This window comes from Centroberyx affinis, unplaced genomic scaffold (genome assembly GCF_046629955.1).
Source record: "Centroberyx affinis isolate AG114_WGS23_722 - 3 ecotype Tasmania unplaced genomic scaffold, CSIRO-AGI_Caff_v1 ptg000445l_1, whole genome shotgun sequence".
In the NCBI taxonomy this organism is placed as follows: Eukaryota; Metazoa; Chordata; class Actinopteri; order Beryciformes; family Berycidae; genus Centroberyx; species Centroberyx affinis.
The window spans coordinates 213810-230335 of record NW_027279108.1 but is presented as its reverse complement, the minus strand read 5'-3'; the positions used below and the strand labels follow the sequence as shown (position 1 = coordinate 230335).

Here is a 16526-nt window from a genome sequence, read left to right as displayed (position 1 = left end):
TAACAGAGAAGAACGTCAAACAATAATAGAGAACAATGAAATACTCTCCGTGATTTATCCCATTTCAGCAAGTAGTGCGTCATAGAAATGCTGCATTCATGAAATATGGGAATGACCACAATAATGGCTTGATGGCTTGAAGCAACGACTTGAAAGTGTTTATACGTTTGAACTTGTTTGAAATTGAATACCATAATTATACGACACCAGAATTGTCGACTTTGATTGCTCCTGGTCAGCTTTTTCACACTTTTTCATATACTTGCTCCTCGGTGAGTTATACATTAGAGTTGACATCTTATAGCAAACAAAACATTGCAATGTCAACTACAGAATAAATGTATGTGTCCTTCTACGGCATTTTAAGAGTTGGGATCACAAACTGTCTTTTTTTTTGTTGTTGTTTTGTTTAATTGACATCAATACATTGTTCCCTACAATTGACTAAAATACAACTCCCCAAGTTGTATTTACCACCTGAAAGCAGAGATCAATGGTATTTTCAAATAGGAAGTTCGTATATACCGGTAACATTTGACACGAATACAGCAAAATTGCCCTTCCCTGTCATAGTTACGATATTTCCGACAGCACTTGAAGGCAGCATTGCTTACTGCCATCCATGCATCCAATACTGTCTGTTGTACCTGCTGGCTAGTTAACTTAGCTAGCAACCTGACCTACCAGTCACTTCTGTTGAAGAATAATGAAATGAATGAGAGACAAAATGATACTACTTTGTCTTCCACTCGATTTGCAGTTACATTTGAAAGAGACGATGAAGTCCGTCCATTTGCTTTTAGTATTTTAGCTGTTATAACGTTTCGCTGGGTCCATTTTGCGTGTAGCTAACTGGAAGTGGAAAAGACAAAGAGAAAAGAGCTTTCCAATAGCTAGAATGGTTTGGGCCTAAAAAGAAGACGAGAGGTAAGGGGGTCGGATATTATGTGAAACGTTATATATCAACCAACTAACGTCCGTGGTTTTCTGACATTGTGTAGTAATGTTAATTTTATTTTTCACAGAATATTTCCCAGGTTTTGAAGCTAGCTAACCGTTAGCCTAGCCACAACCTAGCTGAGCTGGCTAGCTAACGTTAACATTATGCTAAAGCCAAGATGCAGGTTAGTGCTAGCCCTTTAGGTAAAGTATTAGCTTCATGCTAACTGGGTAAACTTGCTGGTTGCTGTTTGAGTCAAGTTTCTGATGACAGCAAACACTGAATGCAATATTAACGCTAAATGTTATGTATACATGTGTGTTTCCTTTTTGCTATCGTTTTCAAACAAAGCAAACATGTTAGCTAGTGTTATTGGGTCATATTTTTGTTGCTGTAGCCTACATTTCGTGACGTCTTATGTTTTGTCCTATCTGAGATGCACGCTGAAGTATCTCGGAAGTTAACTTACAGGCACAAAACTATAAATTTGCTATGCAAGGAAACTCCGACTGATAAACAGAAACTGCACAGCGATTATGTATTATACAATTATGCTTCATGGATTAAACTCTAGGCGAACTCAAAAAGCTATCCAGTTCTGAAACCAACAACAACCACCCAGCTAGCATCTTAGTTATGGCTGTGCATGTATTACAATTTTTTTTTTCCTCCGTTAATTGCATAACTTCACGTAGGTGCATAACAATAGTCAAGTTTTTTTGCAATGACTAGCAAAACTTTTGGCTTCTTGTCCTGTAGCAACCTTGCACTGTATATTCAGTTATTCTATCAGATTATTATCAACGCTACGTTTATCATGCTTGGATCTGGATCTGAGTGTTTTGCCTAAAGGAAACTTCTATTTTAAGGGAAAGACATATGATAGCTTATGTGTCTAGCAAAAGGACAGCTGATATGCTTTTCTAGGAAGCCATTTTACATGCCACTGTGGGGGGAAGGGCCTGCAAATGTATCATAAGTCCAGCGTAACACATAATAGTTAGGAATTTCACTGACATGTACATATCTAACAGGAAAAAACAGTTTGCTTGTCAAGACACGGACAGAGTAACAAACTTGTTTTTCTTGTTTGACACATCAGGGAGGGGGTGCGTGAGTGCCTAAGGTCATGAACTCATTTATGGCAGGTAGCTGTGAACTCACTCAATTGTAGTAAGCTGGTGGATAGAGGTTTAGGTTGTTTGAACTGATGATGGAATTAGTTTTAAGGTACTGTGTCTAGTAACATTAGACCGTCAAAGGGTTTTTCATATGAATGTAGCGATGTTATTGTTTACATATTCCCGTCAAGACACAGAAAAGAAACTCCCTGGGCTTTTAGACTGTTGTGGCAGATCAAGGTTTGTTCTGTCTAGAGCTTGTGACGCAGCTCACTGTGACATCCTCTTCTCTTCCTGTTTAGGTTTTGCTCAATGGCTCCGGTTTAACCATTTCCTCCATAGCCTAGCACAGGCCACACACAAATCTCTCGACATGTTGTGGTGACATGTGTGTCCATTCCAGACAGAGGAGTCAGTGCATATTTTCTTTGGCTTTGACCGATCCATTGTAAGTTGAGGTGGTAGTACAGTATGTTTTTTGCAGGCTGGATGTTTGGGAGTTGAGCAATAGCTGGTTCCAGGCTGTTCAAAAGTAGATGCGTGTACAAAATAAGAGGACTGCCCTCGTAAATTTGCGTTGTAAACCTTATTGCACAATCCATGTCTGAATTATCCGGAGGCTTAACAGTCCTTCTTTATCCTGTCTCATCCCTTCATTGTCTCCCTTTCATGATTTGAACTGGATGTAAGTAGTGAAATCAATTAGGAATCATAGCGTTCACCTGGTCGGCCTATTTCATGGAAAGAGCAGGTGGTCTTAATATTTTATGGTCTTTATATTTTACTGCTGCCTTGGTTTTTAGCAGTCACGTTCTCTCAACTGAGAGCTAATGGTCTCTTCAGCGGAGGCCTATAAGCGAGGTTAAGTTAATAATCAAATCTTGCTGCTTTCGGAAAAGAGGGGTTTGTTGAGAGCCAGTTGTTTGAGGGCTCTTCCAGAGTCAGCCAGTTTAATTAGCTTGAATCTAATCAGCCATCAGTGGCTTGGTTTTTTTTTTTTTTTTTTTTTTTTCCTCTCAGTACTGTTGCTCACACAGCAGAAAAATATGCTGCTCGCTGTGTCCTGACCTCGCGCATCTGTTCTTCAGCTTTTGTTTCTCTCGGACTGGAGTTGAGCTTTCATGTGTACGCCTATGTGAGGTGAAGCTCATTAGGCCCATTTCGTTTATCAGATTTGGCATAGATCTGTACAGTGAGATATTGCTCTATCATATTGTTTTTGAAATAGTCCAATTATGACATCAATCATATTCTGTAGCAGCACTAATACTACTGATACATGAATAATAATAATTCTGAACTTCATTGGCATAGGATTTTTCAGCAGAGTTAAAAGTGCTTTGCAGGCAATAACAAATAAATCTATAACATAAACAGTAAAAATGCCAGACAGAAATTAAACAGTTTCAGAAGAGTAATGGGCAAATACAAATTATATAGCCTAATAGCCTACAGATAAAAACCTTTAAAGAAGTGATTTAAAAGACACTGATTTTGCCAGCCTAAACTTCTAAAAGCAGGGCGTTCAAAGCCTAGGAAACTAGACGGCAAAGACCCCAGTTAGTGAATCATGCAATTAAATTATTTCATCAGTCAGTCTCTTTATTCAGGAATTACAAGTTTAGCCAAGGCTGCTGTGGATGAAGTGCTAAAGTGCCCGGCCTGTGGAGGTGTTGGCTATTTAAAGGTCCTGAATAGTAAGCTATAGGTTTGTATGTTTCTATTTGTAGGCTAGCAGATATTACAGGGTCAAATATAGCCCCAACTGTTTTGTGACTAATTACCTTGTGACTGATATGTGGAAATGTACCACGCAGTACCAATACAAAAATTCCTATGCTACTCCACCTATAATGTGTTTGAATTTGTCTGTTGCCATCACATGTGATAAATCTCTGACTGAATATGGGCGTTGGCATAAATTCGCACGATGCATCCAACTTGAATTGCTTAGGTCATGTTTGGTGTTGGGTTGTTTCAGAAGGTAAAATTACCCTGACTAAGGAACAGTTAATAAATGGTTTGGATTAGTAATAGACTGGTAAGTGGAATGTTTCATATAAGTAAGCATTTCAGTTTAGGCTAAATACCGGCCTGATGCACAATAAAACAAAGATCTGTACGTCTGTGCCAAGATGTGTTGCAAATTACCTAGGCGTCCATTGTTTTTCCATGTATGCTGGGCTTTTTGCCATTGAAGATATTCCACTGGGTCAGCTAGGCTATGTGATTGATAATTATTCTTCTTTGTTCCACATTTCAGCCTGTGAGGCTTGTTTTGTTCAATCAAGACTTAATGTTGTTCACTTTAAAATGTTACTATTCGAAACATTTGTGACCATTTTAGAATGACTGAGCTATCCAAGATTGTAGAAGCCCAGTTAGCCACAGTGTGCCGTACATGCAGAAACAATGATGCACATCCTGGTAATCTGAGTTGAAATTCTAGTTGCGTCATAGACTATAGTACTCTGCTGCAAGGAAAAAAGGAAATCAACTTTCAGGGTAGCTTGTTGACTCAAGGACTAGGGAATGGTTGTAAATTGCTGAACATTTTGTATTGTCAAGGTTTAGTAAAATGTTATCACAGTTCAAACCTGCCTGAAGAAATACTCTGTTCGTTAGGTTTGGGTTGCACAATGAACTGAAGAGGTTCAATGTGGCAAAGTTTAAACATTTATATATTTGAAATATTACCAAGATACCCGAGGGTTGTGTGTTATGTTCCACTAATAATTGGGCAACAAAAATGCCCTACAGATTGTGTTATTGCTGTGTCAAAACTGTGTGTGGCGAGGAGAAGACTTTCAGAGCTCATCTAAGATTTGTAGAACTACATACAACAAAAAATAAAGGTCACAGTCCTAGAGCTGCGTGGCAGACTAGGGATATACTTCAGCTTTTAGTATCTACTTTTGCTTTAGTGTCGCAGGTTGGTGTGTATTGAGTACAACAGCGTAAATAATGCTCTCAGCAAACAGGTTTTCTGCAGGTCGTTTTCATTTGCACAGCATACTTATGTTTACATTTCAAAGTTTTAGGGGATTCTTACCAGTCTCAATTTTAATTTAATTTGTTTTCAAGTGGGATTCTCAATGTTTTTTTTAAGTAATTGTAGTTAATAAGTTAATTCTTAAATTGATCTGACTAATTAGATCTTAAAATCAGAACTGTCACAATACTGGGCCCTGATTGGTAAATGCTACCAGCTCCCCTGATTCAGATAATGCATGCCTGCTGAGTGGAGGCATTCCAGGCAATGAGTCAATTCAAATGCTGCAAACCTGCCTGAATGGAAGGATGTAAGCAGCTGTTTAGAGAAGGGTGCCAATCAAGACCAAGTCCAGTATTTGTATGTTAATTGGAGCTAATCTGAAACTGCCTGGAAAAATTGATGGTGTTTTATTGATGCAGTAACTATCGACTTCTAACCAAAAACATGATCAAACTTTGACATTGTCTTCCTTAAACTTCCATGACTAAATACTTTGACAAAAAAATGCACACAGAAAACAAAGTTTATGCATTATCCTGATTGTTGTGTGAATGAGGCTTAATTTGTTTTTTCTGCCACAGCGAACCATGAACCAAACGGAGGACAGTCAAAACCATACGTTTTGCAAACTGTTTCACACCAAAATAACTTTTAGACAAGACCTAGGCTATATTATAAATGATATTTACTGAAGAAACTGTTAAAGATTGATTTTGTTTGAAAGGTTTGATTTAATGTGAGAGCGTTTTCAAAAATCCATCTGTTTTTATTGGCCGTTTCTGATTAGGTCTACATCATAAGAGCGCTTGGTCTTGATTGGCACTCCTCCCTAAACAACTGCTTAAATCAGGCAGGTTTGCAGCATTTGAATTGACGCACCCTCTGGAATGCCTCCAGTCAGCAGGTTTGCATCAAATGAATCAGGGGTGGTGGCACTGTCTGCCAATCAGTACCCAGTATTGTGACCGTTCTGCATGTTACAACTTATTCTTCAAATACATTTCACAAATACCCTATTTGGCAAACTTCATTGATTTAAAAAGAAACACCACAAAGCACATTCTTCTTATCCTCAGACATAGTACAGTTTTTAAAAAGTGAATGGAAAGTGGATTATATGGTATCAAAGTAAATCAGATGATTTAGCCTTCATTACATTAGCTTGTTACATCAGCCAGAGTTGAGGAATTTTTGATGTAGCCTAGCTAATGTAAGTCATGTTGTCATTTTAGCTTGGATCCATGTAAGAGTCGTGGGTAGGACTTGACTTGAATTTCTGTGGTTAATGCAGGATGGGTGACTGGGATCTACAGATGGCTTTCTGAGAGACTTGTCATAGTTAGGACTCTATCGGAAAACGATACCTGTTGGCGCTGCAGAGATTTTTGGAATCCATATCGGATGGTATCAAAAAGCTTTTGGGTGTTGAGTTTTCACATGAGAAGTTACATTTCCTTTAACTTTGTTGTGTTTGTCTTGTTATCGAGTAAATCAACTGAGTGTAAAGCAGATGGCATGTATAAATGTTGCGTAAATAATTGACTACTACATAACCAATATGAAATTTAACAGAGGAAGAGATTGGAAAAGGCAGCGTTTTAGAATCTCTGTTGAGGTTGAAGTTGGGGAATTGATATTTCCAATGATACCAAGCCCTGATCACAGAACCGTTCAGCCCTTCGATGCTCTGTACAGACGTAGGGCCGCTGTGTGACGACTTTGTTTTCAGCATCTTGTCCCCCTTGTTCACTTTGCAACAGGCCTTGAGTCACACCTTGCTTTTTATTCACACAGCAGAACATAAAGATTAAAACATGATGTTAAGAAGTAGACATATTATGCACATGCTCCTTTGTGCAGCCTTCAAAACAAGCATAGGCATCTCGTCAGATAATAATAATCTGTACTTGTGTAGCACTTTATAGCACTTTTTTTTTACAGCAGAGTTTACAAAGTGCTTTAGCAGTCAAATATAAGCAAACATGCTCATAATTTAAAGCAAGTAAAAGAGGGTAAAACAATATAATAAGAAGAAATAATGGAATAAAAGTCACTGCAGTGTGTAAAAATACTTTTTCAGAAGTTGTTTAGAAGATGTTGCTGATTATACTAGCCTAAGCTCTTCCGGCAGGTTGGTCCAAAGTCTAAAGGCCCTGATGGCAGAAGCCCTCAGTCACCTTTAGTGTTAAACCTGCCAAACACTATGAAGGATGCACACTAGCTCTTTTGCTGTTTAAAAGGTGTGTAATATAGCTTGGAGCCAGACCTAACTGTACCTTTTTAAAAGTGATTAAATCTTAAAATCAATCCTAAACCTAACTTGTAACCAGCGGAGTGAGGAATGATGTGGTTTCGTCTGCAGCATTTTGAAACCACCTGGAGACGTGCGATGATAACACATTGTCTGCGTGTGTCATCATCATATATAGCTGATGAAAATGTCTCCTGTTTGTTACAACCTGCCCTCTCTCCCGTTCCTTCCTGCGCTGTCGGAAACTGCGCGCTGTCTCTTTAACGGACTGCACTGGTGCTTTGCCCTGTGCTCGGGGCATAGTGGGGGAGGGAGGTTGTTGACGGAAAGACGGGCCCTGGTTGGCTGCGCCGTCCTGAGGGCAGTGACATCACACGGAGGAGAGGCTTCGTGGTATAAAATAACATCTCCTTTTATGGAATGAGGTGGACCGTTCCATTCTCGGGGAGAGGTGAGATTTGTTCCTGCTCCCTCTCACTGCTCATTGTTTTTTTTTTTTTCCTCCCTGTGGATATTCTCCCTAATTGGCCTATAAGGCTTTCATGTAAATTAATTCCCCATAAGGCTGTCACATAGACCAGAGTAGTTTATTTGTTAAATGTTAGTCCTCTCTTTTACAAGCTGTCTCTTTTCTCACCGCCTCTCTTTTACTCCTTCGATTTTACAGTTGAAGGCTGTCACATATTTCAGTTTAATTTGCTTTTTCACTCAGTATTAGTCCTATCTCCCAGGTTTTCTCTCCTTTCTCATTTCCTCTTTCGTACTCCTTCATTTTTACAATTTAAGATATAATTACCCAGATTAGTTAATTTAGACTTAGCGATGCATTACAGTGTTTCAGCAGTCTTTACAAATGACTCGTCATGATCACCCTGCTTCCAGTGTAGCGATGAACATTGTGGTTAATTGTGCTTTAGCAAGTACCTCCTTTAGATAATTCATATCCTTAATTAACTACAATGAAAAGATTCCTCTGCTCCTTGCTGAGCCATTTTGCCTCATAGCTGGAGATCAGATTTGGCCCAGAGTGCTGTTACCATTAAAAGACGACAGGCACCACCAGGACTGTCTGGCACTGTGCACTCATGAGGACAGGAGACATGCCAAATCTCTCTCTCTCTCTCTCTCTCTCTCTCTCTCTCTCTCTCTCTCCACCCTCCTCGTCCCGTCTCTCTCTCTCTCATTCACTCAGACATTTACACACCACACGCACTCACCCACATACTTGTCCACCCCCACTCTTTTCACCTAGCTTGTACCCCACACATACTTATCCTCAAACACAAACACACACACACACAAACAGAAACAAAAGCTGCCCGGCTCCCCTGGACTTCACCTATTGTCCCCCTGCCTGCGACTACCCCCGCTGTTTGCCGACATGGTATCTCCCGAGAACGAGCAGTCACCTCCCCTCCCTAAGTCAGATTTGTCTCTACTCCAAGGAAATACACTGTACCTTCGAATCGAGTAAAGAAACTATAGTCACACTCTTCCAGCTGGACACCCACATATAGAAAAAAAGACCGGTCTGGCTTCATTGAAGGAGGTTGGCGTACTAATACAGGCTGACACGCCATGACGAGAATACTTCTGAATCCCCGGGAGATTCTCTGAACCCCCCTCCCTCCTCCTTCCAATGTTTCAGTGGTTGGGGCCATGGCCTCTCAGTCAGGGTAAGAAACGCACAACTAGTTGGCTGCTTTAGTTCTTTCTCTTGGTGTAGTAGCAGTAGTCAGTAATCATTCAGAGTTGGTGGTGTTGTACTACTCATGCTAAAAATGATTTTTGATTGCCAGTTGTTGTTATGGGGTTGGAAATGTCTGTGCCATAGAATCACAGTCCTGAATTCATGGTGCTCAGATAACCATCGGTTCTTCCTTTTTTTTTTTGCTTGTGTTGAAGACGTGGCTTGTGTGTTATATTGTGAGTTAGAGAGAGAAATCAGCTGATTAATTTGGATACAGAGTTACTCTGCTTTTTCAACTCTGCAGACTTTGACCTTTTGAGTCTCTGGCAGACTGTAGTTACAATCACTACTATAAACTGAGCTGGGCATCACACACATTGACAATAATGAATGTCATGTAACATTACAATTACGATCAGTTTAGGCTCATGTATAAGGAAAGGTTTTGCTTAGGCTAGCTGAGCCTATTTTGAAACATCCGTATCGCCCACCTTTGTTTACCTTGTTGGCAACGGATCCACTCTGATTTTGAGAGCGATTGGGCCTTGGATCCAAGCTAGGCCAAAGGTCCAAATTGAGGCTTGTTTATCATTTATGTCTGTACCACTGGCACTTTAAATTAATAAAATCAAAGTGTGGGCTTGCTGCTCAGAGCTGTTTGTCCAGGTCTAGCCTAGTTTTGTTCCATATTTGTTTTGTACTAGTGGCATGCTAATACTGGCTAAGGTACTTGTATGTGGTTTTCATGAAGGCTACAGATACAGAGTTGCTAGCCTGATTTCAAAATAAGTTGGACAGATACCATTTGATTACATTGTTATTTGAAGGCCTAGATACCAAAATTATATCTATTGGGGGGGGGCGGGAGTTTTCTGGTGTTCATCGGTCAGTATTGAAAAACAATATAAATACCTTCCTAAAATACTACTATTTTGTAAGTGAAGCACCAAAGCTAGCTATTTAGTCAGTAATGTTCATTTGTAAGTTTTACTTTACTTTTCAGTCTCAGTAAAAGTTGGTTACCTACTGGGTATTTAAATGTTTTCAAAATCACATGATCTGTTGTATTATTTGGCCAACAAGAAAATGGTATTGGAGCGCCTTTATTTTCTAGCTCTATTCTTGGGATTAGGCAACAGGTAGACCCATCAACTGTGAAGGTAGATATGACGCTGTAATGGTATTTAGCTTCTAGTGTCAAAAAGTGTTAGTTAACTGCTCTTTTCATATAAAATGGCTTCTTTAGACATTAGGGGGAGAAAAAGTTACAGAAACGCTTTAGGTGCTGTTTTAACTTTATATTATTATTATTATTATTAATAATGATTGCTTTCGATTTGTCTTTTTTCTCCCGAGTTTATGAGTTTCAAAGTTGGTCTAAGGCCAACTTAGAAACAAGTTGGGCTCAAAATCCTGTTACATATTGATGCAGTCCCATGTCTTCAGAGCGAGTCTTTCCCATTCTCCCTTCCAACTGGATGCTTGGTGCATTTCCATATTGATTCAAAACCACTTTATTTACCAAAAGCACATGTTTCAAGGCAGTTGTTTCTACATAGGACTAGGCTGTGTTTGGGAATCTATATAGGAGAGGCAACCTAAGTTTAGCCTTACGTTTACACCAATATACCAATGTTGCCAAGATAAATTCCTGTACATTCATCATAGCACTTGGTGATTAAAGTGATTCTAATTTTGGGAAGTGAGTAAAGGTTAACACAGTAACACAGAGACATGGCTGTTCAGGGCCTGTTTACTAACACTATACGCTCAGGTGTTGTTGAAACCAATAATAGCCAATTGAAACTGTTTGCATGACGATTTTCTTAATGTTGTACTACAGTATGAGAGGGTGTGACCCCCTCTTCAACTAATAAAACACAACAGGTCAGGTCAATTAAGTGGACTGAATGGGCAGGAGCAGTGTTTACAAAGGAGTCTGGGCCCAGAGCATTTGATCATTCAACACTGTGCTAACTGCGGCCCATTCACACATTCAGACCCACTCTGCCGATAATGGGCTTGTTTGCATCAACAAATAGTACTAGCATATTAAAGGAACCCCTGCTTCATCATCATTTAGTTTCATTATTTGTCTAGCTTAAGGATATCTAAAGGTAGTCTTACTCTGTGAGCCTAGTTTACAGGACATGAAACTATTTTTAATCTACATTTTTAGCATGAAATAGGATCTCCAAATGTTGGGTGGTACTTGTCAAAGTAGGTAGTAGAGTAAAAATAACTAACCACAGGTAGAATTTACTAGCTGGTGTTAATCTTCCATGTTGTTAGCTGTAGTGGATACTTCTTGTGTGTATATAACGTAATCAGTGGTAAGTCCAGTTGTAGCAGGCGTATTTTTTGTTTTACTCTAGAAACAACTGTTCCCTTGTTTACTTTTTGTCACTATATATCTTAGGTTTGGGGCTTAGCTGTACTGTAAGATCAAATAAAAGGAAGTCCAGAGATGATAGGTGGGAGGTGTTAATGGATATTTTGATGATTGATAACCTAAACAATGTTTTTTTTTCCTTCTTTTACACCTCCGCTGTTAAAGTGTTGTTAATGCCGGGTCCCAGATGCCTCACAGCGGTTATGGCCTTGGTCGCTTCCTGAGGTTTTGGTTTAATGGAACCTAGCTATAGATTGTAGAATCACGTTGCCTGTTAGAGTAATGACTCATAGCTGGGAATTGTTGATGATGTAAAACAGGCGGGGGCCTAGTGAAGAGGTTTGTTGGGAAATTACTATTTAGACTTCCCCATGAGTCTACAGATAGCCAGTGTAAAAATAAAAACTTGGATCTGTTGTGCTACAGTGCTAGCAATATTTAGCCTAGATTAAACAATTTAACCTAGATTAAGTCTAAATATCTCATATTTTAGGTAGTTGATGATCATCATGATTGATGATCATTATCAGTTCACACATCAGAGGTGTGCAAATTTTTGTCCAGGAAACCCTCATAGTGTCAAGGATGTAGTCTAGTTTGTCTACTTTTCATGTCTCTAGGTTAGTTTGAGTTGCTTGTCCTTAGCGTCAAATGTGTTTGAACAGAGCGCACAGTGTTATGTTTAAAGTATAGGTGGAGGCCAGGTGGGTGCTGCATAATCTTACACTGTCAACAACAGTCTTAAAATCATTGTTGTGTTATTGGCAGTGCCTGAAGACATCAGACCACAAACTATCAGGTATCACACCTGACTGATAATTTGCTGTTTCTTGTTACAAAGTTGCATGGTTACAAATGAGCTACACAAAGGGGAAAAGTCACTTTTGTGTGTCATATTTCTGTTCGTATCATCCATATATACTTCTGTCCAAATGGCATTTGTTTTGAGAAGCCAATCTATTAAAATGACAGTGACAAACTTACATATTTAGTATAGACCATTTTATGACATATTCATGCATCTGACAGTTTGCCTTATGGTGCGAATCCCCATGTCCACTTACATGGACCCTAGTGAAATCAAGACGGCCTTAAATGGCTTTTTAATTTCCCGTTTGGCCACTCACTCACATCGTACTCAAAAAGACGCTAAGGACTGAGCGGTTTGTTCAACTACTGCCTGTCACCATTTTGTGGTTATGGACTCAGTGGCTACATGCTGCAATTTGATAGCAGTATGTTATTAATGAGGCCTAATTACACCTTCTGTTTACTCTTCCCTCATGCTATTCCTGATTGAGCTCCATATCCATTCCTCCTCATGTGGTGTTGGTGAATGTCCAGCATGCATGTACAGTCTAGCCATAGTGAATATGTGCAACAAGATAGACTATCCTGTTTGATTAGTTTGTTAGTTAGTAGTAGTAATAGTAGTAATTAAACTACTCCATCTATGAAAATACTGAAATAGTCCATCAGCAGTTGGAATTAGGAAACAAATTTACTCTGACCATCTGCACAAGGAGATGATTTGCAGCACAAGTAGGCTACTGTACAGTGTCTAGACGAGACTAAGCCTATTAGAGGCTACTTTCTCCACAGGTCATCACTGTGATCCCTTCAGTTTATGATGTATGGGGTTTCACTAATGATGTTGACTGTCCTGTTGGCGGCTTACCCCAAGAACTGGGACACACAGGCCGGTGCACCTGAAGTCTCTGTTACATGCACAGCCGCAGCTGTTTGAGAAAGATATTTGAGAGGCATAAGATGAAAGTAGATGCCTACCAGACTGTATGATCTGTTGGGAATAGTTGGAAATTTGTTATACAAGTTTCGTATCCCTTTGAGAACCGGGACATCACAGCAGGGAAGTACATCACAGCAGGAAAGGAAACAAAAGGGCTAGTTTTCATTTTGTTTACCTATAGTTCTGATTGAAGTATTAGCTGAATTCTTAACTTACAGACTTGTCAAAGGTGTTTTTTTTTTATGAACGCTGTCTCCATTTTGAGATATTGCTCCCTTTTTTTTTTTTTTTTTAGCTTTCTTTGGCAGGTTTTCTAGACATTAGATAAGAAGCTGTTCCCTATATTGTCTTTCCTCATATTTCCATGTTGACTTGTTCTTATGTCTCTCTGTTGTTAGCAACATGAACCGTGAGGACCGGAATGTGCTCCGAATGAAAGAAAGAGAAAGGCGAAATCAAGAAATCCAACAGGGAGGAGGAGAGGCCTTTCCAGCAAATTCCCCTCTCTTTCCTGAACCCTACAAAGTTGTAAGTTTGCTTTGTTGACGTAACATTTTTCTTACGTTTTTGGAATTGTGTTGTCATTTCTTTGACGGGCTTCATGGAATTACTGATCAGTTAATTTAGACAACAACAGAATAATTGATAACAGTGACAGGAAGAGATAAGCACACGTACCTATCAGCGTCTCACCCTTTTCAAACGTCACGCCATTACCTTTAAACGTAAGTCAGCAGCTGCAGCTCAGTAGGCTCAGCCATGCTGCTGCTTAGTGCCTGCTTTGTTAAACTGCTGCCTAAGAGGAATGTTTAGCTTTAGCCTTCCATAGCAAAGGTGGCACCCCTCTCTCTTTCAGTCTCTCTCCCCCCCCCCCCCCCGTCCCTCTTTCTCTCTCTGCAGACTCAGCTTCCGCAGAGAGAAATAGCAATCCTTTGCTCTTGCTGCCTCGGATATTTGTGTTGATGTGAGACCTTGAGGTGCTTGACATAACTGAGAGGATCAAAAAAAGATGATCAATATGTAAACAAAAGAAAGTATTGTGAAAGACTAACAAATGAGAAATGAAAAAAAGCGACAGATGCACTGGGAACCAAATCAATAGAAATCACTATACTGCATATCTCCCACAAGAACTCCACAGGTCTCTAGTCTGACATCTTTGCTGTTTACCGTTTTTATAGATTTCTTGATAGACTGGGCAGACTTTGCACCACATTATGTATATCAAATCTTAGAGTAAATGGTGAGCGGTTGTTTATGGATAGAGCCTTTGTCCTGCCCTTGTCTCCCTGTAGCCATATCCCACTTCTCAACATGGAGAAAATAGGATTTATTATCCTTTAGAGTTTCTGTTTATTAGTAGGTAATTTTCACATGCCACTTTTCATTGTTAACAGCAAATGGCACAAATATAAAGAGCAAAGGGGCAGGATAGTGTCAACTGTATCTTTACATACATCTGTCATTGAGCTGAACAATTAATTAAAAAAAACCCTGAAAACCGCAATATGAACTTATGCAATTTCGAAATTGCAGAGGCTGCAATTAATTGCTTAAGAGAGGACCGTCCAAAATGGACTTCTGAACAAGGTGTTTTAGAGCTCTGAGTAACCTTTGGTCCATGGATCAAATACAATATTGTTGAAAACCTTTCATCATACTCGAATGCAGTAAATCCTGCAGACTGACATTTATTTATTTATTTATTTTTAAACAAAAACACCTTTCTTTAAACAATTTCTACAAGTCCTGAAAAATGTATGACAAGAAAAAATCGCAATTGCAATATTGTGTCAAATAATTACAATTACATTTTTTGTCAGTATCTTTCAGCCCAAATCCATACCCCTTATGTGATGCTTGACTTCATCCATACGGCCCTGCAGTCAGAAAAGCCTGCTAGTTGTTGCTTCCACAACATAGTGAACAGTCTTTGTTGACATAACACTACCTGTCCTTGGTTACCTGTCGTATAGTACAACTGTAGACAGTAAACATTAGCGCTTGCCAGCTTCCCTCCCTCCTTATGTATAGTCTTCCATTCCTCCCTCGCTCACAGACCCACATAGATGTGGGCCAGCCTCATAGCTCCCGTCCGTCCAGTGTAATTGTAAAGAGGATTTGCGTCCTCTGCACTGGTCTAATCTTTGCCACTAACCAGATTTGAGCAGAGGTAAGTGGCTCCTCTCCTTAGCTAGAGCCAGCCATCAAAGAGGCGGCGTGGAATGTGTCCTGACAGGTTGGGAATAGAAAGGGATCAGAGGTGAGTGTTGAGTGCTGGCCCGTGTGTTTTGGCCCACAACAAAGTGAAAGGTAAAAAGCAGAGTTTCGGAGAAAGAGAACTCCTTGCAAAGGCCACAAGTGTGTGGGTTCAAAAAAAAGGTTTTCGCAGCAAAGAATCACTGTTTTTGTTCTTCTGTCTTCAAAAATGTCATCTTATTGCTTCAGATAGGCTATAGATTTGAGAAAAAAGACATGCTGTGTTGTAATACAGAAAATAGTAAAAACAAAAACATTTTAAGTTACTGTCTTTTCTATATGTGCGTTGTCGCACGTCTTGAGCTAGTTTCCAGAGTCTTATGTAAGCTTCAGTTTGACTTTTTTTTTCTGTCATGCTCCAGTAAATGGAAGTTTACTGTGTTCTACATTAAAGGCCATGTGTGCACGCAGCTGCAGCTGTAGCTGTAGCTGCACAGATGTAGACCAGCAGAGTTGTAACATTTTTACAGTGCAGGATTCACACAGATGCACCTCAGCTGCACAGGATGAAGAAGACAAATGTATCTGTTGAAAGTATGAAAGTTCATTTGTATTCCATTCGACAACTGACAGACAGTCAAAATAGCACACATTATTTATGCATATACTATGAAGTGAAACCAAGACCCCTCACCCCATCCTCTCCCCGCCCCTCCCCCCTAACCACAATGGGTGACACTACACTTCAGTGCCCATCTACACACATGTGGGCCAGACCAGGCAATGCTAGCAGGAGGGCGTGGGGTGAGCATGTTATGGCCAAGCTAGTTACATTTCCTGCTACAGATAACAGCTTATGTTTCCTCCCCCCCTCAGTGTGAATCTGTCAAACAGAGTAGGGGTCTCAGGCCCCATGTGAAACTGGATATTCTCCACAGCCTGTGGTTTACCTCCTGTCATGGGCTAGTAGCTAGCAGGTCGGCCAGAACCTGCGGCCTCAAAGTGACTGATTAACCTCTGTTAGTCGAACTATGGAAAGACCCTTATCTCCTCTCACAGATGGGTGTGGACTGGCCTGGGCCGAGTTTGAATGAGCCAATCATCTCTGTGATCGGTTGATTAGACCACTTTCTATGTTCAATAGACTGTTTTAACTATAAACCTTGTGACACAAGGGATAAGGAGATA

The 16526-nt window shown here is 39.9% G+C and overlaps 1 protein-coding gene across 2 annotated transcripts in view; it reads left to right on the top strand.

The window, feature by feature from the left end:
* The first annotated feature begins 674 nt into the window (after positions 1 to 674).
* The window catches only part of aff4 (AF4/FMR2 family, member 4), a 31290-nt gene continuing 15438 nt past the window's right edge, over positions 675 to 16526 (top strand). Inside the window, exons 1-2 of one of the 2 annotated variants that reach the window (XM_071517004.1) lie at positions 675 to 927; positions 13538 to 13667. In XM_071517004.1, coding sequence (XP_071373105.1) covers positions 13542 to 13667 — 126 coding nt within the window. In that variant the 5' untranslated portion in view covers positions 675 to 927; positions 13538 to 13541. Of the gene's footprint in view, positions 928 to 8759; positions 8984 to 13537; positions 13668 to 16526 lie in introns of those variants that run through there. The other variant, XM_071517003.1, reaches the window with a different exon arrangement.